This window comes from Rhinatrema bivittatum, unplaced genomic scaffold, assembly GCF_901001135.1.
Source record: "Rhinatrema bivittatum unplaced genomic scaffold, aRhiBiv1.1, whole genome shotgun sequence".
Taxonomy (NCBI): Eukaryota; Metazoa; Chordata; class Amphibia; order Gymnophiona; family Rhinatrematidae; genus Rhinatrema; species Rhinatrema bivittatum.
Window position 1 is genome coordinate 8,603 of NW_021820962.1, and position 25,484 is coordinate 34,086.

The following is a 25,484-nucleotide window of genomic DNA, read 5'->3' on the forward strand; positions in this document are numbered from 1 at the left end:
GGGCTCGTTAATGTGCTTCCTCCCCCTCCCTCCTTTATTTATTGATTTTTTCAACAAGAGCAATACAAAAACTGCATCGTAAATTCAAAGAAGATACAGAAAGTCTTGTGCGAACCCTTCCCTTGTGGCAATGCCCGGGACCCCTGAATCCGAGGATGCATCAAATCAAGTTCTCAGTCCATCAAACACAAAATCCCACTGTACCTTCAGCGGTGGATCTCCCTCATCGTGGTGCTCCAAGAGACATCGTGCGTGAATATCGTACGTTCAGCGCTGACAAGGTCCGACGTGCTTTTTAATGCAGATTAGTAAATAAGTCCTCAAACTGGGTAAACTGGTAAATTTATTTGAAAATTGCCCTTCACTCTCCTGGCTTTATATATTTATTTGACAAAAAAGGAAATTGTAGACTTTCTTTTTTGTCTATGCATAAGCTTAAAGATAATGATTTATTTGCCTCTATGTTAGTACATATAGCTCGTAATTAAAACTGTGATAGACAAAACACAAGGAAATATGACTATTTGAAAATTATTTTAAAGAAAAATATGAAGTCTTTTCAATTTATCAGATTTCAATAAACACAAATGTGGATACTCCTAATTCTGTTGCAATGGAAAAAACAGTATTGATGTGCAACATTTAGCCTTAGGTAGAAAGTCCATTTGAACAATGCTAGAGGAAACACAGTGCAAAATTTTATATATATGCTTTTTAATGTAACAGAAAATAAAATTATTCACATCAATATTTTAAACCATAGTGTGCAGTGCTGCTTTTACCAAACACCCCTGGAAAATGGAGGAAAAGACCTTTTACAATAGTGGTCAGCATTTTAATCAAAGACAGTTGCTGTGAAATTCATTCATTGGTCGGAATAATCTCTAATTTTTCTGTTTTTTGTTTTTTTTTCAAAATTATTTTTTAAAACTTCCAATATCTACTAGTTCAATATAATCATTTCAGAAATGCTATTTTAAACACATTGGGACGTGGATAATTTTATTTCCTGTTATATATATCACACATTTTCCCCCCTGTTTTTTTTAAGTTCATGCAGTATTTAATCCCATCAAGCTGACATTTTCTCCAAGATATTTTTTCATGAGGATAAATTTTCAAATAACCCATGCAGTTTACTAATCCAAGAGTTTTGGAGGAAAATATTTGTATCCCACCCGGAAAACCCTGCCAGAGGACAATTTACCCCTCCGGTAGGGCTGTTCCCTCACTGGGGATGCCTCCTTGCATTGCAGAGTGATAGCTAATAAGGCTCATTTCCCTGCAATTTGCAGCAGATTTGCTGAGCTTGCCATCATTTTTTTTTGTGCTAAAGCCCTTATTACATACCTGGGCAAGTTTAGTGCCAAAAAACCTGTGCTAAAACACAAGTAAGAAACCATGGTAGGCTCAGCCCGGCTTATTGCTAAGGCCCAGTGTTTTTACTGGAAAAAGTATTCATGGAAAAATGATTTGCATTATCTCCGTGGGTTTGCTTTCTATGGGCAATTTTCTTTGAGAACAGGTGGAAAGTTTCTCCCTTAATTTTGACCCCTGTTACATAGTTGGCTTAATTTCAATGTTAGCTGAATTAATATAATTACTTTTGTTATTTTGTCTTAAGAGGCTCCATGAATTTTATTTTTAACATCTTTCAGTGAATTTGTATCACATTTTGATTTACTTTTCATTTTAATAATTTCTAAGCAATTTTCAGTTCTTTGGATTTATATTTGGTACCATTCTTTAACTATCACATGCCATCCTCTGCTTACGAAGACGTTTCCTATTTTGAGTGCAAATTTTGTAATTTACTCAGGTCCTACAAAGGAACTGCAAAGTGAAAATATCACCAAGTGTAGGAGCTGACTTGGGCCCCGAGTACTGGAACAGGTGCAAAGCCCGTGCAATAAATTACGCACACGGATTTCAAAATGAAATCTGTGGGTGTTCATCGCCGGCCTCTTTGCGGTGTAAGTAAAAGCCCCTGAACTGTTTAAAGCATGCAGAGGGGAAGGGCAGCTTTTAAACCTTGGTTTTACCCGGGTAGCTGCTTAGTTACCCGGGTAAAATCCTCTAAAATCGCTTTCCCATTACATTCAGGTACTGTAGGTGTTTTTCTCTATTCCCAGAAGGTTTACAATTTAAATTTGTACCCAAGGCGATAGATGGTGACGTGACTTGCCCAAGGTGACAAACAATGGCAGTGGGGATTTGAACCCTGGTTCGCAGGCCGCTGCTGTAATCACTAGGCTGATTACATCTTTCATTTGCTTAGCCGAGATTCTGAGAAGCACCTCTAGCAAAACGTCTACACAGCCCAATATTTTGTGTAGATCTGTTTTGTTTAAAGGGACACCATCCTGTTTTGGAAAAATATAGATTCACACTTAACTGGATTGAATATGCAAATGTGTAAAATATCCCAATATCCTGATGGAAGCAGGACATAAGAACATGCCATACTGGGTCAGACCAAGGGTCCATCAAGCCCAGCATCCTGTTTCCAACAGTGGCCAATCCAGGCCATAAGAACCTGGCAAGTACCCAAACACTAAGTCTATTCCATGTAACCATTGCTAATGGCAGTGGCTATTCTCTAAGTGAACTTAATAGCAGGTAATGGACCCTTGTGGAGACCCTTGTGACAAGAATACAAATACACCAAGTTAACATTTGCTTATTATTTTGTTCCACGGTAACTGCACATTTGAAAATGAACAAAGTTTTAAAATTTCATTGCTAATCAAATTCATATAACTTTTGTGAATCCTTTTTATTATAAAATGTTTTTTGGGGGTTTTTTAGGTTTAGACTAGGAAGTGAAAATTCCTTTGACCTTGAAATAAAGGACTACTAAGCATTCCATCCAAGTACAACATGCGTGACAAGAAGGTAACACATTCCACTGGTGGAGGAAACGATCATCATGGGGAATCCCAACCTGAGGATCAAAAGAAAAAAAAAATTCAAGACATGCATTATACACATGTAATATATGTTGTTTAACGTACAAGGAATTAGAGGAAATGATGAGTTGTAGGCATGCACTGAATGCACCTGTGGATGCATGCTTACTGTTAAATGCATTACAAGTCAGTATCATTGAAAGTGAAGCATCAGGCTGATTTGGTTTGGCGTAGCAACCGCCGCAACAAGCCAGCCACTCCCCACTTTGTGAGTGCAAATCCTTTTTTCCACATTTCCTCTTGCCGTTGATAAATATATGAACCAAAAAAGGATGACAATAATTGATGTTATTGTCAACTGATGGTTTAAATGTCACTAACCCATAAAACAGAAGGAGGATATAAATTTGCAGAGTCTGGCTGCACAAATTTAGAACAATGCATACTAATCAATTTAATATCCTATAATATCTAGAAGGAAAACAATTCCAAAGAAAAAAAAAATCACGAAAGCTACGATTGTGCATAGAGCAAGGTGGGCATTTATCCTGTGGTGCTTTATGCTATGTTTTTTTTTTTTGGTCTTCCTGAAGTTGCAGGAAATTAAGTCCTGGGGGAAAAAAACCACACACTGTTTCAAAACAGTGCAAGCAAACTGACTTGTAGAATTTTCAAAAGAGTTATGCATGTAAATGTAATATAGTATCCTGAAATTTTAAAAAGCCATTTACCCACATTAAATGCACTTAATGTGAGTAAAACGTATGGACAATTCAATGGCATATTTTAGTAAATTTTCAAAAGCCCACTTACACAGGTAAAGTGCATTTAAATTCATAAAATGTTTGTTTATTAATACTTGATTAATTGCAATTAATTACAAATATAAAACAAAGCAATGTACAAATAAAATAGGCAAAGCTAACAAAGCAATATACAGATAAAATTAGTAATAAAAACAATAAATCAAATCTAAAAAAATACAATAAATAGCTAAATACACATACAATTCAAATAAGAAAATGTCAAACATATACTGGCTGATTTAGTTAACACTCCATTGTGAGAAAGCCTGTACAAACATAAGATTTTCTCAAGATGAATATATCTAGTTTTATGCATGCAAAAATCAGGTCCATTGTACTTCTTTTTTTTTTTTTTTTAGTTTTGGCCAAAACTTAGGTTTGACCCTGTATTTGTGGGTAATTATGCATTTCTTTACACTTCTAAATGTTCAAGAAAATACAAAGTTACCCTAAAATTCCACTAAGCAGTTTCACACACTAGTGATCTCTTCATTAGCACCAAATGTACTTTGAAGCCAGAAATACTACGGTATTTGAAAAAATTGTGAGCAACTTCTTTTATGAAATCAAAGAATTACCACAGATGAAGTTACCTGAAAAATTCCATGAAAGAGAAACCATAACCATGTTGTCCTGCGATTCCAGCACAAACAACATTTGCAGATGCTCCGATCAATGTTCCATTGCCTGTAATTAAAACAAGAAGCTAAATGTTTTCATTTCTGCTCCGTTTTGTTCCTTTACTTCTGAGTTCACGCAAAATGACTTTCTGTTGTAGGTTTGATGGTTAGAAAAACAAAAGTAAAATTAGAAGGAATGCATAGAAAGCATTAACACAATACCAACGAACAGGCAACAATTTACTCAATATTGAAATCAATTGCCGAAGATAAAATATATCTAACTGTTTGCTATGTTATATTGGGATTACTTGCCATACAACTGTTTTGTCCTTCTTAAGAACATAAGAAATGCCATGCTGGGTCAGCCCAAGCTCCATCTAGCCCATCATCCTGTCTCTGACAGTGGCCGGTCCTATTTCTTGTTGTTCACTCTCAGGGAAAGCAATAGCTTTCTTTAATCTACCTGGCTAATATTTTATGGAATTGTCCTCCAGGGACTGGTCCAAGCCTCTTTTAAAGCCCGCTATGCTAGTTGCCTTGACCACATCCTTTGACCACAGATTCCACAGCCTGGATGTTCGAAGAGTGATAAAGTACCTTCTATTTGTCTAAAATCTGCTGGTTGTTAGTTTCATGGAGTGTCCCCTTGTTTTAGTATTATTTGAAAGGGCCAACTGTCCTTTCTTTACCTGATCCACCCCACTTGTGATTTTATAGATTTCTATCCTGTCCCCTCTCAGCCATCTTCTGCAAGGAGAAGAGCCCTAACCAGCATAGCCTCTCCGTCCATTTATCATTTTTGTCATCCTTCTCTGCACCTCATCTAGTTCTTCTGACATGTTGGGGCAACCAGAATTGCATTTGGTACTCAAGGTGCAGTCGCAACATAGATCGACAAAGAGGCAATATAATAATATTTTCCATTCCTTTCTGGATCACTCCTAGCATTCTATTTGCTTTTTATGACTGATACCAGACACTGAGTTGAAGATTTTCAAGGAATTTTTCACAAAGCGTCCAGGTCTTTTTCCTGGCTGGTGACTCCCATTATAGAACCCATCATTATGCCCCTGTATTTAGGATGTTCACTATGTGCATTGCTTTGCACTTTTTCACAATAGATTTCATCTGCCATCTAGATGCCAATTCTTCTATACAAGGTCCTTCTGCAGTTCCTCACTATGTGCTGCAATTTTAGCAACTTTGAATCATTTTGTCATCTGAAAATCTGACCACCTTACCTGCCATTCCTTTTTTTAGATCATTTATGAATATTTTATAAAATTTAAAGACCACACTCTACATAAATGTGTGAAGCAGTTCACATGTAAAAATATAATTCACAGAGAAGGATACAATTACAAAGTTAAAAAAAAAACCCCAAAACAATCACAGTATAATTAGGTACACTTGCTCAGAGATTAAATATTATTTTGCATTATCCCAAAAAGCAAGGGAAAAAAGATAGGCCTTTAGTCTTCTTGAATGTCTCTGTACATTGCAGACTATTCAGAACACAGCAGTCAAATTAATTTTCATAAAGAAAAAATACAATTATGTTCGTTCTCTCTAGCAAGACTTTAATTGGCTTCTGTTTCTGTATAGAGTTTAAAATAGGATGTCTTCTTATTAAGGCTTTCTTATTTCAAACTCCCTTTTATTTAGCATGTCTCATAGAGGGTCATTTATCAAATTGCATTAGGGCCTTATGGCACGATAAATGGCGTCTAACATGCGATGTGCGCGCAATAATTAGTGCAATGCAAGCTAACATGCAAATTTTATTTCTAGTATGCAAGTGGGAGGAGTTAATGCAAATCTAGGTGTCCTACTGCATTCCACGATAGATTAATGCACACTAACATAAGACTTAATGTCAGAAATAACTACATTTTTTTTTTTTTTGCTGTACCAGGGACAAAAACTTTTTATTGCACACCCATGGCTGCTGTTGCAGATCACAATGATTATTGCAAACCCAGGAAAGAGATCTAGGTGTCATAGTGGATAATACATTGAAATCGTCGGTCCAGTGTGCTATGGCAATCAAAAAAGCAAACAGAATGTTGGGAATTATTAGGAAGGGAATGGTGAATAAAATGAAAATGTCATAATGCCTCTGTATCGCTCCATGGTGAGACTGCACCTTGAATACTGTGTACAATTCTGGTCGCCGCATCTCAAAAAAGATATAATTGCGATGGAGAAGGTACAGAGAAGAGCTACCAAAATGATAAGGGGCATGTAACGGCTGTCCTATGAGGAAAGGCTAAAGAAGTTAGCGCTGTTCAGTTTATAAAAGAGACTGAGTCTACAAAATCATGAAAGGACTTGAACAGGTTGATGTAAATCGGATATTTACTCTCTCAGATAATAGAAGGACCAGGGGGCACTCCATGAAGTTAGCAAGTAGCTCATTTAAAACAAATCAAAGAAAATTCTTTTTCACTCAGCGCATAGTTAAGCTTTGGAATTCATTGCCAGAGGATGTGGTTTCAACAGTTAGTGTTACTGGGTTTAAAAAAGGATTGGATAAGTTCCTAGAGGTTAAATCCATAAACTACTATTATGGCAATTAAATAAGCAATAGTAGCTTGAGATCTATCTAATGTTTGGGTACTTGCCAGGTTCTTATGGCCTGGATTGGCCACTGTTGGAAACAGGATGCTGGGCTTGATGGACCCTTGGTCTGACCCAGTATGGCATTTTCTTATGTTCTGTCAGAAACACCAACCAGGCCCAATAAAAACACTAGCTCTTACCTGGCCCGTCTTCCTAAACCCATAATGTTTGTGGCAAGTTTACTGGTTGGGGGAATACTGGATGCTGGATTGTAGGTTTTCTCCTTACGTACTAAATATCACAAATTCTATCGAAACAGGCTATACCCAGGTTATTTTGGGTAGCTTTTAGCTCCATACCTTCACTTTCTCCTAGTATGGCTTCATCAATAATTTGTCGAAATCTGTGTTTGTTTATAATAAAAGCAAAACCAAAGGAAATGATCATACTATAGAGAATAGCAAAGGTTTCCTTAGAATAAAACTATTATGTGAAGCTTATCAATGATTTACCAAGGTACTTTCATCTTATTAGGGATCAATGTTTGATATCAAAAGCAAAATGCTGCTCCTCACCTCCGAGACAAGCTCCTAAGGCGAGTGCAAAGATCAGCGGCTTCACAGGCAAGTTAACATCCACGTCCTGGCCTAAGTTGAGAATCACAGGAATCTGTCATAAAAACAAAATGCAAAGAGAAATACAGCAATGACAAAAAAAATGTACAATTACTGTTAGAGCCGAGCAAAACATGTTATGTGGTTTTATTAGTTTTTCTTATAACAATGCCTTCAAATATTGTTTTTTTTGTTTCTAGTTTTTTTAGATTTTTATGTAGCGGATCCCCCGTTTCCCTGCTTTTATCCTAGACTAGGGGGTGCTACAGGTCCGGGTTCTCCTCCAGGCCTCTCTGGTGCTGTTGATCACAACCTCTGTGACCATTTCACATTCTAGAGATCAGAGGCCTCCTGCAATGTATCACAGTCTGCTTGTGATTTAACTACTCTGAATAATTTTGTATCATCCGCAAATTTGATAACCTCACTTGTCAGATCATTTATAAATATATTGAAAAGCACCGGTCCAAGTACAGATCCCTGAGGCACTCCACTGTTTACCCTTTTCCACTGATTAAATTGCCCATGTAATCCTACTCTCTGTTTCCTGTCTTTTAACCAGTTTGTAATCCACGCAAGGACATTGCCTCCTATCCCATGACTTTTTAGTTTTCTTAGAAGTCTCTCATAAGGGACTTTGGGCCTCATTTCCTAAAGTATCGCAGGCCTGCGATACTTTAGGAAATGAGGGGCGGAGGGCTGAAATGGGGGGCAGTCCTGCGCTAGCCGGCAGCGATCGCACCATCACAGTGCGATCGCTGCCGGTTTCGCACCCAATAGCGCCACCATAGGAGGTGCAGCTATTGGGAGCGAAATAGGACGCGAAAAGGGCCCTTACCTTTTCGCTGTCCGCGGCGTCGGCGCAGAGTCGGCCCCGGTGATGCCCAGACTCCTCCTCTTCCGGGGCCGACTCCGCCCCCATCCTGGTATCACGTGCGAGCCTCTTAGAAAATGAGGTCCACAGTCAAACACCTTCTTAACATTCAAATTCACTACATCTAGCGGTTCACCCTTATCCACATGTTTATTAACTCCTTCAAAAAAGTGAAGCAGATTTGTGAGGCAAGACTTGCCCTGGGTAAAGCCATGCTGACTTTGTTCCATTAAACCATGTCTTTCTATATGTTCTGTGATTTTGATGTTTAGAACACTTTCCACTATTTTCCCTGGCACTGAAGTCAGGCTAACCGGTCTGTAGTTTCCCAGATCACCCCTGAAGCCCTTCTTCTAGAAAACACCACAGCTTGGTTTTCCCAACCAACATCCAGTAGAATGAAATCCTCTAACAATAGCACTTCCCCTTTTCTTAGCAATTTAGGGAATATCCGCAATTACATTTCTCTCTCTATTCCTTCTCTTTCTGTGTTGTATAATACAACAATTTAAATAAATGTTCCATTTTCTTTTTCCAGAGTAACCTGGTGTCTCCTCCTTACCTCATAAGCACTGCAATTCTGTTTATTTAATATTTACTTTATATACATCATGGCATGGCTCCTCACTTTCGTGTTTCCTGGTCCTTCCTGAACAGACTGTGGTCTGGTATACCCCAGTCACTGTTTTCCATATACCATTTCTTTGTGACATCCAAGTTAGCCTCTTCCATGACTGCCTCTAGATCTCAGACTCTATGGCTCACACTATGAGCATCAGTGTACATAGTTTTCCAGATTCTCTTTTCTCATTTTTGTACAAAACTGTTTGTTTTACTTAACTGAGGACTTTCACTTACCATATGGCTTTGTTCACCCAGCCCCAATGAGCCTGGATAATTGTATTGGCTCACTTATAGAATCCATTTTAGAGTATGGTTATATTTATTTATTTATTTGTTCCATGTTATACATTTATTTAATTAAACATATGTAGTTTCTTACTTTACAGTCTGTATGTGCCACCTGAAATTCTGTATAACAGAAAATAATAAAATCAACTAGCTCCAAAGTCTTACCATTGTGGCAGTGAATGGGATGTTGTCAATTAGGGACGATGCCAAAGCAGAGATCCAAAGCACCAGAATAATAGCAATTGCAAGTCGATGGTCCTCTGGAACTCCCTAGTATAAAGACAAAGGAAGATTCAGACCATAAAAATGAACAAAACCTGTTTATAATGAAACAAGTCATACAGTTTGCCTCTTTCATTTTTAACAGTATAATTGTGTAGGCTCACAGTAATATATTAGCAATAGGGATGTGCACTTGTTTTTAACAAATGACCCCCAAAAACAAGTGCCACGAATGAAACATACATCATTTGTTTAATTTGTTTGTTTCTCCATTGAAAAGCAGTGGCTGCATTGAAAAGACAGAGCTTGAGGCTGGGCGGGTCATGTGAGAGTTTCTTTAGCAACCAGCCCTGGTGCCTATTATTCCATGAGTGAAGTCAGATAAGAACCGGGACTGTTGTCAAGGAAACCAGACTGACAAAGCAAGGGAACGTATCAGCGGGAAGCATTTTTCTAAATCAGCAAATCACTCCTGCGTCTATTCTTCTTATAGTATTCCCTGACCTTGCATTTGGATCACTCTCTCTCTCATGGAGGATACATAGTGCTTTGCTTTTGTGTGTGAATTTTGCATTTTATTACAGTCTTCTGTATCAACATTGCTTTTGTTCAACATTATTTTTATTTTATTTATTTATTTATTTTTATACACCGACATTCGATCTCAATCGAGATATCACACCGGTTTACATTCAGGTACTGTAATCCTTTTAGCTACTGTCACACTGTATTTATTTGCACAGGTTTTTAATTTTTTTTTTTAAAATATCTCACTGTCACTTAGGGTTGCCAACATTTCCAGAGACCCTGACTGGAAACTTGAGGACTGGGGGCTGGGAGAGGAGTGATGGTGTCTGTCATTTGCATAAACTTTACATCCTACCAGTGAACTTCCTAAACACTGTTATCTGTGTATGCATTAAAGGGCAATAATGAATTGACAGGCTGTACATACAGGCAACAGTTTCTCTTCCAGCATCTCAGGGCCATGAAAGGGGGGACCCCTGACACTCAGCTGCTCCCCATTTCTTATCTCATGGATTATTTTTTTAAACACAGCTATACTAACTGCACTAACCACATTCTCTGGCAACAAATTCCAGAGTTTAATTGTGCGTTGAGTAAAAAAGAACTTTCTCCGATTAGTTTTAAATGTGCTACTTGCTAACTTCATGGAGTGCCCCCAAGTCCTTCTATTATTCGAAAGTGAAAATAACCGATTCACATCTACTCGTTCAAGACCTCTCATGATCTTAAAGACCTCTATCATATCCCCCCTCAGCCGTCTCTTCTCCAAGCTGAACAGCCCTAACCTTTCCTCATAGGGGAGCTGTTCCATTCCCCTTATCATTTTGGTTGCCCTTCTTTGTACCTTCTCCATCACAACTATATATTTTTTGAGATGCGGTGACCAGAATTGTACACAGTATTCAAGGTGTGGTCTCACCATGGAGCGATACAGAGGCATTATGACATTTTCCGTTTTATTCATCATTCCTTTTCTAATAATTCCTAACATTCTGTTTGCTTTTTTGACTGCCACAGCACACTGAGCCGACGATTTCAATGTGTTATCCACTATGACACCTAGATCTCTTTCTTGGGTTGTAGCACCTAATATGGAACCTAACATTGTGTAACTACAGCAAGGGTTATTTTTCCCTATATGCATCACCTTGCGCTTGTACTCATTAAATTTCATCTGCCATTTGGATGCCCAATCTTCCAGTCTCACAATGTCCTCCTGCAATTTATTTATTTATTTAGATTTAAATACAATCCGCTTGTGATTTAACTATTCTGAATAATTTTGTATTGGCAAATTTGATAACCTCACTTGTTGTATTCCTTTCCAGATCATTTATAAATATATTGAAAAGCATCGGTCCAAGTACAGATCCCTGAGGCACTCCACTGTTTACCCTTTTCCACTGAGAAAATTGACCATTTAATCCTACTCTCTGTTTCCTGTCTTTTAACCAGTTTGTAATCCACGAAAGGACATCGCCTCCTATCCCATGACTTTTTAGTTTTCTTAGAAGCCTCTCATGAGGGACTTTGTCAGACGCCTTCTGAAAATCCAAATACATTACATCTACCGGTTCACCTTTATCCACGTTTATTAACCCCTTCAAAAATATGAAGCAGATTTGTGAGGCAAGACTTTCCTTGGATAAATCTATGCCAATTATGTTCCGTTAAACCATGTCTTTCTATATGCTCTATTATTTTGATCTTTAGAATAGTTTCCACTATTTTCCCCGGCACTGAAGTCAGGCTCACTGGTCTATAGTTTCCTGGATCGCCCCTGGAGCCCTTTTTAAATATTGGGGTTACATTGGCCAGCCTCCAGTCCTTCAGGTACAATGGATGATTTTAATGATAGGTTACAAATTTTAACTAATAGATCTGAAATTTCATATTTTAGTTCCTTCAGAACCCTGGCATGCATACCATCTGGTCCAGGTGATTTACTGCTCTTTAGTTTGTCAGTCTAGCCTACTACACCTTCCAGGTTCACAGTGATTTGGTTCAGATCAGCTGACTCATCATCCTTGAAAACCATCTCTGGAACCAGTGTCTCCCCAACATCCTCATTAGTAAACAGAAGCAAAGAAACCATTTAGTCTTTAAGCCCTCTGTCATCTAATGGTCCAACTGACTCTCTCACAGGTTTCTTGCTCTTTTCAGTAGAGGTCATGGAAGATTATGGACAAAATTACAAAAGGAGACAGTAAAATAACTTACCTATAATAGGTGTTAGACAGTAGTAGAATGAGTCACACCAATTAATATCTTCAGAAGGAGAAGGAACTGTATTTGTCCTGCCCAAAAGAGCACTATCATGATTATGAATCCTGTCTCTCGAGTTTTGCTAGGGTTTTTATTGAAGATATGCATATTGGAGACCTTTTTCTTTAAGGCACACTGCTAGCCTGCCTTCTAATCTCCACCTGATAGAGTAGTCTTGTAACTTTCTCTTCAGGACTGTTGAAAGCACAGGCAGTTTGCACTCAAAAAAAAGAACCAGTTTGCTATATCTTGATGCAGAGAACATTGTTGGGTATGTATGTACTTGTCGAGAGATGTGTGCGCGTGTGAGAAGGGGAGAGGTTGTTTTATGCATGGGGGTGGGGTGTGTGAATGAATGTTTGTGTAGAAATAATAGAATGTGGCGGGCTGCGTGTATGAAAAGTACCTGTGTGTTTTCAGAGGGGTGGCTAACTGTGACGTCTGTGTGTGTGTCGGGGTAATGCATGCATCTGTGGACAGGCTGTGTATATGAGGAGGATGCTGTGTGACGGGTGTACCACCAGTTCAGTTTCTTATTCTCTGCCTGGCTTTCTTGCTCTCTCTCAAGTTGCTGGAGAGAGGAAGAGGTTTTTTTTTGGAATGGAGCAGTCATCAATATTCTGCAACCTTCAACTGCTGGAAATTTTTGGCAGGATTTGTTCTTTGAAAATACTGACCCGATGTGCCTGGCTTTCAAATTAACTGAAGATATTTACATTTTTCTTCTTACATGATAAAATTTGGTGACTGGAAAATTATTTTGCTCTCAAATGGATGGATAAACACAGGTCCCTTTCTATTTTTTTTTATTTATTTGCTCCCACTTAACTTCCTGCATATCCTATCAGACTCCAAGCAGGTCACAGAACATGAAATGCAGTTTATAGCAAATTACCATACAATACAACATGATACATACTGGAAAGTTTAATAAAAGATGTTTACCTTTATTAAGAGAGCTGTCTGTTCTCCAATATAGTCTATTAAGTGCAGATGAGTCAGAGCCTAAAATAGCAACAGCACCAATAAGTAAATGGTAAAATAAACCCCAACATTATAGATAATGTAACTAAAAGCTTGTAATAATCCCTCAAAAATGTAGTAAAAAAAGGGGATCTTAAAATAAAATACTTAAATCTTGTTATTGGACTCCATTGGGGGATCATGCTAGTGCCAACTAAAGCACCAAACAGTACCCTCTACTAAAATAATCATGCTGAACAGTGTCCCCTGCAAAAAAAGCTCTTTCATGTACATTATTTTACAATGTTATTCAATAATCTAGAAAAGAAAAAAAAATTGATATCACCATAAATGGCACCCAGCAGCAGTTGTTTTGCAGAAGGACTCCACATCAGGCACACTTTGGAGATTATTTTCAAAAGGATTAACATGCTTAGGACTGGGCTGTACACGTGGAAATTCACTTTACTCACGCAAGTGATCTTTTGAAAATGGCTACAGTAAACGCCATAGGTTTTACCTGCATTCAGTGCACTTAATGTGGGTAAATGGCTTTTCAAAATGATGATGTCCCTTGAAAAATTCACCTGTTAATCCGTAGGTGTAATCTTTTCAACATATCCAGCACATTCTTCTTAATATAATACACAGCATGCAAATAAACATCGATTTTAAAATCCAAGGTCAAGTGTCAAAACCGTTTAACCAAAGGGCCTGATACAATAAAGCTTTTCCCCCCATTCTGGGAGACAACCCACACAAATTTGTGGGCCCATAAATTCACAAATTGCACTACATTTCAAAGTAAATGCATTCCTCCTAACTGACTTTGAAAATTATCCCAGCAAAGCACAAGTCACAACTGCTGATTTGTGCACAGAGTTCTTCCAAGAAAATGTACCACAGGGAGGAGGACTTTAAAACATATACACAGCTGTACAGATGCACGTGCACGCATTCTGGACACACATTTTTATATCCTGCGCGCAAATGTGCACACGCTATATAAACTACAGGTAAATCGACCCAACAACATGTTTGCATATTTTAAACACAGCCACATAAGATTTGCCTTATCCGGCTAAGTGGCAAAAATATCATGCTAAATAAATAAATAAATCGTGCTAAATAGCAGTGCGGAGATTTATGTGGCTACATAGTGCTGTTTAAGACTTATCTGGCTACATAAGATAGCTGGGGAAGTAAAAGAACTACTTAAGCGGATAAGGAAAATGAATGGATAATTAGCGTTTGATGACTTATCCAGCTAAGTCAAAACTTATCCGGATAAGTTGCGGACATCTGCTATGAGCTCGTATTTGTGCTCCTAATTTTAATCATTCACATGAGGAAATTTAACTCACGTATTTTCCTTAGCACTTGTTGGCTTTTACACACGTGAATTATCAAATTTTATAATATGAGCGTGTGTAAGAAAATACCAGTTTAACCAATTACCAGTCTATCTGTAGGCCATCAAGGCCCCCCTTGGTTCTTCAGCCTTCATTCCCGCCAGTTTACCCAAATCCCTCACCCAGTCAGTATCTGGCTATAAAGAATTATATTCTGAATCACACCAGATAATTAGCAGGTGTAAATATGCAAAGTTGCTATTTTAAAACCTGCTTTGGCAGGTTTTAAAATAGCAACTTATACGCGTAAATATTGACACCCCCCAGTCCTTTTTATTCGAGTAAATTTATTTGTGTACCATTACTTTCTGTTGTATGTTTGCACAAATATTTGCTATTTGTGTGGGCACACACGTTCATTTTTACACAGACACAACTCTTAAAATTCACCTCATACTTTTTAAAATCAAAACATATGCATATAAATCTAAATCCCACCCAAATGATTCCCCCCCTCAGAATTCCCCTACACTACATGCATAAAATGGTGTAGATATATGGTGTATATTGCGAGCGTGGGACTGCGGTTGCTTTGTTCGAGAGACAGTGAGCCTTGGATCATGGCACAACCTCAGGGCGAGGCTCCAAGATAGGCACCATGGGAAGTGAGCTTATCCAGGCTGGACATAGCATGGACTTGGAACGTAGCTCTCAAGCCTCCAGTGAACCTGCTCGCACAGAGTGAGACCCAACAACGCGAAGTTGGCCTCTGTGGCAGCCCTCCAGCCACTGGATAGCCCTTTCAGACCTGCCGCTTGGGAACAGCTTGAGCGTTAGGACAGACGAAGGCTGAGGACACAAGACATGGAACATGGACGAAGGATCAGGTTTGAGTTCAGCTTCAACAGGGCACTGCACCGCAATGCGCCCTACATAACCCAAAGGCTGATTGTGGACCATGCTGTCCCACTATATGCCCTACACAACCTGCCACAGACATGCTGGGGGCGGGACATCCCTTGGCATGAGTAACATGGCAATCTGGAAACTATGTCTCACCCACAATCCCTTGGCATGAGTAACATGGCAATCGGAAAACTATGTCTCACCCACAACTCTTAATACTAGCCAAAGCCTGGATACCTTTTCACAACAAGTAAAAGACCTAGGAGTCATCATAGACAGCGGATTCAGCCTCAACAAATTCGTCAATAACACTACAAAAGAATGTTTCTTTAAACTTCAAACCTTAAAGAAACTAAAACCACTCCTGCTATACAGAGACTTCCGCATGGTACTACAGGCCATCATACTCCCAAAACTGGACTACTGCAACTCCCTCCTTCTAGGCCTACCAGCATGCACCACAAAACCACTTCAGATGGTCCTTAATGCCTCAGCAAGAATCCTCTCAAATGCCAAAAAAAGAGATCATATTACCCCAATCCTCCTTCATCTCCACTGGCTCCCAATTAAATTCAGGATCCAATTCAAATCCTTAATGATGATACATAAAGCCTTGTACAACATCGCACCTCTCAAGCTAACATTCCAAATTCAACTACACACATCCATGAAACCGACCAGAAGCGCTTATCAGAACAGACTAATCACCCAACCAGCTAAATCCGCGCTGAGAAAACGCGCCCTATCCACAGCGGGCTCTTCACTCTGAAACTCACTTCCCACAGACCTTCGCCTTGAACCATGCCACTCCACATTTAAAAAGAAACTTAAGACTTGGTTATTTAAACAAGCATTCCCGCAGAGCTAAGAGCAGGTCACATATCATCCATTTACCCCAGCATATTTCACATAACTTGTTATCTTATTCACTGTTACCTTTCATGGATGTTTAATGTTAGTTAGTTTTTGGTTTTTTTTCATTTTTTTCATTTATTTATTATTATTTATTTATTAATTGTTATTTTATCTATTTATTATTACTTCTTAATTGTTAACATTATTATATATTTTTTCCTGTTATTTTGGATTAACCATGTTCATTGTAAACCGCTAACTTGAAGCGATAGTTACTGTTCATTGTAAACCGGGGTGATATGTATATTATACAGGAACCCCGGTATATAAATCCTTAAATAAATAAATAAAATAAATAAATAAAAATCTGCTGGCCGGACAAGCACCACAAGACCAGAACTGGGAACTTGACTTGGAACTTGGAAATCTAAAACAAGGATGGACTCTGAGGTCTTGACCCAGCGAAGACGGATTTGGAGACAGGCCTTGAGCCAAGAGGTGCCCTACACAACCCACTGAGGGCTGGTCACGGACCAAGATGCTGGCATGCCTGGAGAAAGGATGAGAGAAGAGCTGGAAGGCAGAACTTTGGAACAAGGACTGAAACATCCTGAACTTGACAGACTTGGATGAGGCAAAGGCTGAGAAGACTTGGATGAGGCGACGATGAAAGACCAAGAACATAGAGGTGCTCTCATGAAGAACAAAGCTTTGAAGAAGCAAAGACTCCAGGATCGAAGAGATGTCACAAGAACTCCAGGAGCAAGACAACCCCACCCCTTGTGAAGGCAAAGCTGGACTGACAGTGAAGCCCTTTTATAGGGATGCAGGAGAGACGAGGCAATGATGTCATCAAGAAAGTCCGCGGGGCTTTTCCCGCTAGGTGCCCTTTAAATGAAGAGCAGAGATGCGCGTGTGCCTAGGGAGGTTGCCTTTGGCAGTCATTAATTTCTGAAAGTAAAATGTGCGGCTTGGCTGCACATTTTGTAAGCCAGAAAATTCCACAGAAAATCTTGCCCGAAAAAAGCAGTGTGACTTTGCCCTGAGCCTTAAATATAGGTTTCAGACAGGGAGCTTGCTTTTGCACTGAATAATTATGATTTGTCTCCATCACTAAATGCAATCCTGTGTGTATGTAAAAAGCACGTGATCAGCATTGTAAAAAAAAAAGAGAAATTGGCTGACGATGTATATCAAGACCTCGCAGGGAAGAAGTGAAACAGTTTGCATTCTATCACTTAGAAAAAAACGTCACACACGTTTAGCAGACAGTGTTTTGTTGGGATAAAATACAGAACTTATGAGTCAAATCTTGCTAAATTATCCGTAGGCGGTAGAGACAAAAGTGATATTCAAACAAGCATGGAATAAATTCAGGGGATCTCTGAGAGAATGATGGGAATTGTGCAGCTAAATTAGTTGGGCAGATTAGATAGGCCATGCGGCCTTTTTGTGCTCTCATATTTCTCTGATTCTTATGTTGAAATGCTTAAAAAAAAAATCTGTAATGTTAAAGACCACAGTAATTCATTTTACTCCACATCTTTCTTTATAATTAGTATTTACAATGCTAAAACTCCCTTTCACTCTTGCACATAAAAGTAGCCCAGAGGTATTTTTAAATAAACATCTGTCTGTTTTCAGAAACGTTACCTCCATCAGGACAAACAACGCTGCAAAGAACAGGAGGGTCGCCCATTCCACTCTGTGTAGGATCATCTCAAAATCATGGATGTCGGCTAATATGAGCAGCCATAAAGCCCCCAAAATTGCAATCCATCCTGTGGTTAAAATGAGCAAAACTAAATTAGTAATCTGAACATTTTGCCGCTGCCTGACACATGCATCATCATCCATATTAATATGCTTGGCTTTCTATGTCATCTACATAAAAAGGAAGTTATGATTCAATTTCAGAAATGAAAGAGTTTTTCTTCCTTTTTTCTGTGCAACAGATGGGTATTGTAGATTAATCCTTGTGTCATCTTCTTGGCCAGAGATAGCAAATGCTGCTTACCTGTAACAGGTGTTCTCACAGGACAGCAGGATGTTAGTCCTCACATATGGGTGACATCGAGGATGGAGCCCAATCACGGAAAACTTCTGTCAAAGTTTCCAGAACTTTGACTGGCCCCTACTGGGCATGCCCAGCACGGCACCAACCCTGCAGCCAGCAGGGGTCTCCCTTCAGTCTTGTTACAAAGCTACAGGCAGTGCCGAAAAAAATAAGAAACACCGCGGGGTGGCAGGCGGGTTTCGTGAGGACTAACATCCTGCTGTCCTGTGAGAACACCTGTTACAGGTAAGAAACATTTGCCTTCTCACAGGACAAGCAGGATGGTAGTCCTCACATATGGGCGAGTACCGAGCTGAGGATGTCCAGATATGCACCAAATGTACCCAAAGGCTTGCAACCGGCACAATAACTGGGGTGGAATTTGGTAGAGGGCATCCTGAACCCCACCGGGCAGGCGGAAGGGTGATGGTACGTCACATTGGAAATAGGTTACACAATACAGAGTGTCCAAAGATGGAATCTTGTCTTCCGGCTTTGTCCAAGCAATAGTGGGCTGTAAAAGTATGGAGAGAACTCCAGGTGGCAGCCCTGCAAATGTCAGGAAGCGGCACTGATCGTAGGCCATGGCCCTTACAGAGTGTGCATTAATACGGTCGTGAAAAGGAATGCCTGCTTGCTGATAGCAAAAGGATATGCAGTCTGCTAGCCAGGAGGAGAGAGTCTGCTTACCCACAGGCTGTCCCAATTTGATAGGATGGAAAGAGATAAATATTTGAGTGCTTTCCCTGTGGGCAGTTGTACGGTCTAGGTAGAATGCTAGAGCCCATTTGCAGTTAAGGGTATGCAGAGCCTGCTCTCCTGGATTGGAATGGGGCCTGGGAAAAAAGGTAGGTAGTATGATGGATTGATTGAGATGAAACTCCAAAACTACCTTAGGTAGGAATTTAGGGTGAGTGTGGAGTACTGCCCGGTCCTGCAGAAGTTTAGTGTAAGGTGGATAGGTAACTAGTGCCTGTAACTCACTATAGTTTCCAGGATCGCCCCTGGAGCCCTTTTTAAATATTGGGGTTACATTGGCAATTTTCCAGTCTTCAGGTACAACAGATGATTTTAATGATAGGTTACAAATTTTAACTAATAGATCAGAAATTTCATTTTTTAGTTTCTTCAGTACCCTAAGATGCATACCATCCGGTCCAGGTGATTTGCTACTCTTTAGTTTGTCAATCTGGCCTACTACATCTTCCAGGTTCACAGTGATTTGGTTCAGTTCGTCTGACTCATCACCCTTCAAAACCATCTCTGGAATTGGTATCTCCCCAACATCCTCATTAGTAAACACAGAAGCAAAGAATTAATTTAGTCTTTCTGCAATGGCCTTATCTTCCCTAAGAGCCCCTTTAACCCCTCCGTCATGTACTGTACACTTTCAGATGATGACACCTTTTATTGAACCAACATATGAATTATGCAGTGATACAGATGTACATGAATTTTGAAACCACATAGGTCCTTGCTCTATCTTCACCAGAACCCATATAGCTACTAAAACTCTGCAATTAAGAATGAGGATGATATACAAAAAAGCTGAATCCCTAAATTTAGGACCTTAAGTTAGATACCTAGTCAATTTTTGGCTGAAAATGTACCTAAATGTAGGCCTGCCGTTCATTTGCCTAGATGTAATACCCTAAATTAGGGTGGCTATTGTTGGAAATTGATGTAAGAGACCCATTTTCCCCTGCCCTATATCCACCCCCATAACCAACTACCTTTTATGGTCCTAAATTTAGAGTCCTCGTATAACTACATTTAGGGACATAGCCCTAGTTCATTTTCAAAGGCGTCAATTTAGGATACTGCCTTCCAAAGTTAGGGAGCTAAATCCTTTGAAAATTTAACAATCAGTGTAAATTAAAGCAGTGGAAATGACTTACCAAGCTCCAGGTGGATGCTTGAAACAAATGAATTGAGGAAAAACATGAAGATAACAAAACCCAACACAGTAAGGCATTTGATGAGAAGAATCTTGTCTGCTATCCCGTGCTGTAGATAAAGCAAAAACTATAAGAAAAGAACTGATCCTGCAAATATGCCATCAAACTCTCAAATTCATACGGAACAGATGGCCAAAAAAATATTTAGTGGCTAAGATAACAGTTTAATTATATTTAGGTGATTTTTCATCTCAATCTAACTGAACATTTGATTAAATCTAGTCAGTTAACGTTTGCTTGGTTAGATTTAGTAAATTTAGGGGCCGATGCACTTAAGCCAAAAATGGCTTTGCAAACGCAGTTTTGCATAAATAATGTGTTTAATCACATTTGCGAATTCTGGATGTGGATCCTTGCTGGTTTAGCAGGCATAATTTAGCATTTGTGAACCTAGTCACAAAAAAAATATTCTGAGTCACTTAAGAGCTGAAAAAATCATGCGGATCAGCAAAGCAGTGATTCAGCATTAGCTAAATCCCATGAAAACAAAAATCACAGAAGTGAAAGTGAAGTACAGTTTCATGCAATTAAGTTTCTTGCCAGACTTAACTGCAAGAAAAATGCCCCATTTGTAGTTTAAGGTTATTTAAATGAACCAGCATCATAAGAAAAGCATCCTGTAGTGCCAGTTTATTTTGGCATAAATCTTCAACGTTTACTCGATGACTCCCTTAGCCAGTTACTGCTGAAATTCAGCAATAATGGGCTTAGTCCTGTTAAAACATCCCCCCCCCCCCCCCGATCTCCCTCCCTCCCTCCAGCCCAACACGACCGGAATAATAAAAACACACGTCCCCCAAGTTCTTCATCCCTTTCTCTCCCAATACCCAAAAAATTAAAAAAATAAATCTTCCCCCCCGAGTCCCAATTGCCTCATTCCCAAGACTCAATATAAAGAAAAATCAAATCCCCCAAATCCTTCTTTCTCTCCCCTAGTGCTCAGTGTTAAACTCTCCCCCTTCTGACAAGATCCTAACCCTTTCCCTATATTCAAATCCTTCAATGCCCCCGCCCCAGACCCAGGGCCGGTGCAAGACGACTATTTGCTGCCTTAGGCAAACGTTCCTTCGTGCAGTCCCTCCCCCAGATTATCTATTGGCAGCAGCTCCAGCGCATCCCTCTCTTCTTTGGTGTTGGCTTGGCCACAGCACCCCCTCGGGGGCCTTCTGCTGGCTGGAGTCTGCACCCCCAAAAGCTTATGCACGCTAAGCAATTGCCCTAGTTTGTTGCACGGGACCTGCCCGGATCCCCCTTCTAATCCCATTACCCCTCCGGAACCTGTCCTTATGAGGGTCTCCTTCACTAACTTGTAAGAATTAACTTGCTGGCGTTGTGGGAATGAACCCGGAAGCAAAGAAGGGGGATTTACTTGGCGGAACTTGTGAAGCCAGGCTGTTTGTTGAGTTTGTACCGGTGTTAACAACAAATGCTCCAGTTTAATAAATGGTCTCCGGTCTCTTGTGCATGAATGGATGATGTGCATGTGTAATCCACCTTTAGTGAACTGCTCCTTATAACACTTTAGGATGGCAACCAGTGTAGTATCTCTTTAAGGGGCTGCTGGAACGGTGGGATTTCAAGACGATACAGAGGTTGGGATAGGCAGACCATTGGAGACAGCCCCTACAGCAATTGGCTGCTCGCTTTTGCCCTGCAACTGAAAGCTAATTGAATCTGCTCACTACCAAGGTGAACCAGCCTCTTATTTTTCTATCCTCAGAATTCGATTGAGATCAGCTACGAAGTGATTTGTAACAGTCCAGTACTGTTAATTCATATAATCAGTGCAGAATTGTTTTGATTTGTTGCGTTAGCCACTCTTAGAATTAAGCTGAGACGGTATGTTTGGCTTCGTAAAGATGTGATGATAACTTGGTGGTACGTCTTAATAAAGGAAAGGAAATGGCATGAGGCAGACCACGAGACACGACCTCTACCGCAACAGGCTGCCTGCTAATTTAATCTGTTTACTGCCAAGGGACTTGTGCTATAGGTAGACAAGTGACTGAACTCATGGATGGCACAGGGACCTTGATTGTGAGGCCTGCTTCACCTGCCTCCCGCCTCAATTTAGACGCCAAGATAAACAACAGAGGCAAAAAGGGACAACCTTGGCCAACTCCACATTGCAAAACCAAAGAGTCTGACAGGACTCCATTAATGAGGATATGGGCATTAGGGTTACCTGAGAACCCATCGTGGGACAGTACCCAAACCATATAGTCCCACGATAAAGAACTGGATGCTTTTTCTGCATTTAGGCTGTAGCAGTGGAACTCAACACAGTAATCAGCCTGCACACATATATTTTTACCCCCGTCGTCCTTTCACAAAACCCATTTGGTCAGTATTAATCACTTGGGGGAGGACACTGTTTAATCTATTAGCCAGAATATCAGCCAAGATTTTCATATCAACATTAATCAAAGAAATAGGGTGGTAGGAGCCACCCTTTTAAGGCAACTATTTAGTTTGTCAATCTGCCTTCTTACATCTTCCAGCTTCACCATGATTCGTTTCAGTTTTTCTGAATCCTCACTACTGAATACAGTTCCTGGCACAGGTCTCTCCCCAACATCCTCTTCAGTAAACACCAAAGCAAAGAATTTATTTGGTCTCTGTTATGGCCTTGTTTTCCCTGAGTGCCCTTTAACCCCTTGATCATCTAAGGGTCCAAACTGATTGCCTCACAGGCTTCCTGCTTCAGATATATTTTAAAAAGTTTTTATTATGAGTTTTTGCCTCTTCTGCCAGCTTTTTTCAAATTCTCATTTAGCCCACCTTAGTAATGCTTCATAGCAATGTTCTGCAGGTAGGCTTACAATTCTTAACAAATACTAACTTATACAAAATCACAACATTAACCCAAATTCCTCTTTCTAAACTCACACAGTTCTTAATATTGGTAAATAAATAGTAGCTTAAAAAAGCTAACACTCAGTAAACACAGTTTAACCATTTAAGAATGTTCTAGAAAGATTTTACGTATTCTTTCCTAGCAAGTCCAACCTATTACCAGCAGATGAAGGTTCTGCAGTAAGCATAGACTTAACCACATTGAGGGAGGGCAACAATTGATGCAGTGAAACCAGCTTCTGCCCTTACAAATCACTTTGAAAATAACCCTCCCCAATTTAAAATGATTGCATATGTACCAAACAGTGCAAATTTTCAGATGTGTCAATGCCTTCGTCCATAGTATGTTCATTAACATGTGTTATGTTAACAGCAGTTATTGTGCATGTTAATATATTACATAGACCCTATAGAGAAATTTCTCTAGGAGGAAACATTTTATATATAGTTTTATCAGCTTTCATTCCACATTGAATAAAATCATATTATTGATATGAGAAGGACCTCAAGGCAAGTTTTGTAGAAAAAAAGAAATATATAAATGTCTTGATGTCAACTACTTACTGTTTTCTGGAGTTCTTGAATGTTTATTTCCCAATTTTTATCTTCTTGTGAAATTTGTCTAAACGAAAATGCAATTTTATAATACCCTTGTTAGTGGAAGATTAATTTAAGATGTGGACATTTGAAAATATTTGTACCAAAGAATATGCTCTAGTTACAATAGCTCAAAACTGTTATCTGCTTTTTATTTCCCAGATGATGCACTAATTGCATCTGTAGCACAGGTGCTTGCAATGATTCTGGAGGCCGTTTGCAGGTTGCACAAAGTTATCGGATTTCACATACCAAACAGAAGGTGATATTTATATTAGTAAGTAAGTGGAGCTTAGATTAGTGTTGTTAAATCATTGGTGTCACTATAGAGGGGGGACGAAGGTTTCTCAAGTCCCTATCTGGCACATTAAATAAATCCCAGGCCTCGCTTTCGGCCTAGAGGCCATAGAAAAGGAAAACAGGGGCCTTGGACTGCATTTCCTAAGTTCCCTGCTACCAACTGGGGCATCTGAGAAAGGAAGAGTTGGGGAGGGGGGGAAGACCAGGTCCTCCAGACCCTGTTAGGCTCCCAGGTGAAATAAATCGAGAAAGTTTGCAGCTGCAGAGAAGGCGGGACACTTGACAGTTATAGATCCCATGGAAAATAGAGGAAGCTGCAAAGCTGAACTTGGAACTGGATTCAAGGTAGGCTACAAAAGCTAACTTTTCTGAACCCATAAGGGTCTACTGGTCTGCCTGTTTTGACCTGTTACTTACTGGTTATGCTGTGCCCATAGTCCTGCTTCCTTGATGCTGTCTCCAGTCACAGTCTTGCTGGTGTCTCTTCTCATCTTATCCTGCTGCTGTGTCATCTCCTGGAGCTCCTGCCTCCATGCAGTTCTATCATCTCCTGGTCCTGCTGCCTCCTAGCTGAGCTCTCCAGTCATGGTCCTACTGCCTTCTACTTGAACTGCTGCCATGGCCCTTAGGCTATCCCCCTTTGAGGGCACTCTTTCAACATGGGCTGTCTGGACCTTCGCTTTCCATCACATATTTGTGCTGGCATAAGCTCTGAGGAGCCCTGCAGGTCCCCACTGTTGGCAGGCAAAGCTGGCTGAAGTAGAGGCTCAACTGGAGGTTCACCACTACTAGCTCACATTCCCCTTAAGTTGAGCCCTCGGGTGCTGGGGCAGCTGGTCTTAGATGCAGGTCTCTGTGGAGATCAAGATCCATTGAAATAAAGTTGTTGCAGGCCAGCATGAAAAAAGAAGCAAAGTCGGGCAGGCAGCAATCATCCAGGGTTAGGATGTGGTCAGAGACAAGCAGCGTTCTGGCAGTGTTGTGGTCCAGGCAATGGTTGGGGCAGGTGGAGTACAATCAGAAGCAGGCACTGATCAGAGGCAGGCAGAGGTCAAGCAGTGTTGAGGTCCAAATCAAAGTCAAAGCCAGGAGTCCAATCCGAATGAGATCAACAAGGAAAGACAAGGAGTCACCGGAACAGGATGAGACACTGAAGAAAAGCAAAGAGGAGACTGAACACAAAGATGAGAAGGCAGAATACAAACCAGACTGCCAAGGACCAGGACACAGGAGCTCAGGAAGTCACACAAGAGAGGGAGCGAGGATCAGGAACCAGGAATCAGGACTGCAGAGGCAAAGCACTACTCCAATGAGTCGACGTATTGC

The 25,484-nt window shown here is 40.0% G+C and overlaps 1 protein-coding gene across 1 annotated transcript in view; it reads right to left on the reverse strand.

The window, feature by feature from the left end:
• Positions 1-1,320: 1,320 nt before the first annotated feature.
• The window catches only part of LOC115082331 (P protein-like), a 109,081-nt gene continuing 84,917 nt past the window's right edge, over positions 1,321-25,484 (reverse strand). Inside the window, exons 16-23 of the mRNA XM_029586568.1 lie at positions 23,826-23,883; positions 20,346-20,454; positions 18,045-18,172; positions 13,261-13,320; positions 9,466-9,570; positions 7,476-7,569; positions 4,309-4,402; positions 1,321-2,944 (exon numbers count right to left, since the gene is read on the reverse strand). Of these exons, the coding sequence (XP_029442428.1) occupies positions 2,857-2,944; positions 4,309-4,402; positions 7,476-7,569; positions 9,466-9,570; positions 13,261-13,320; positions 18,045-18,172; positions 20,346-20,454; positions 23,826-23,883 (736 nt within the window). The 3' untranslated portion in view covers positions 1,321-2,856. The remainder of the gene's footprint in view (positions 2,945-4,308; positions 4,403-7,475; positions 7,570-9,465; positions 9,571-13,260; positions 13,321-18,044; positions 18,173-20,345; positions 20,455-23,825; positions 23,884-25,484) is intronic.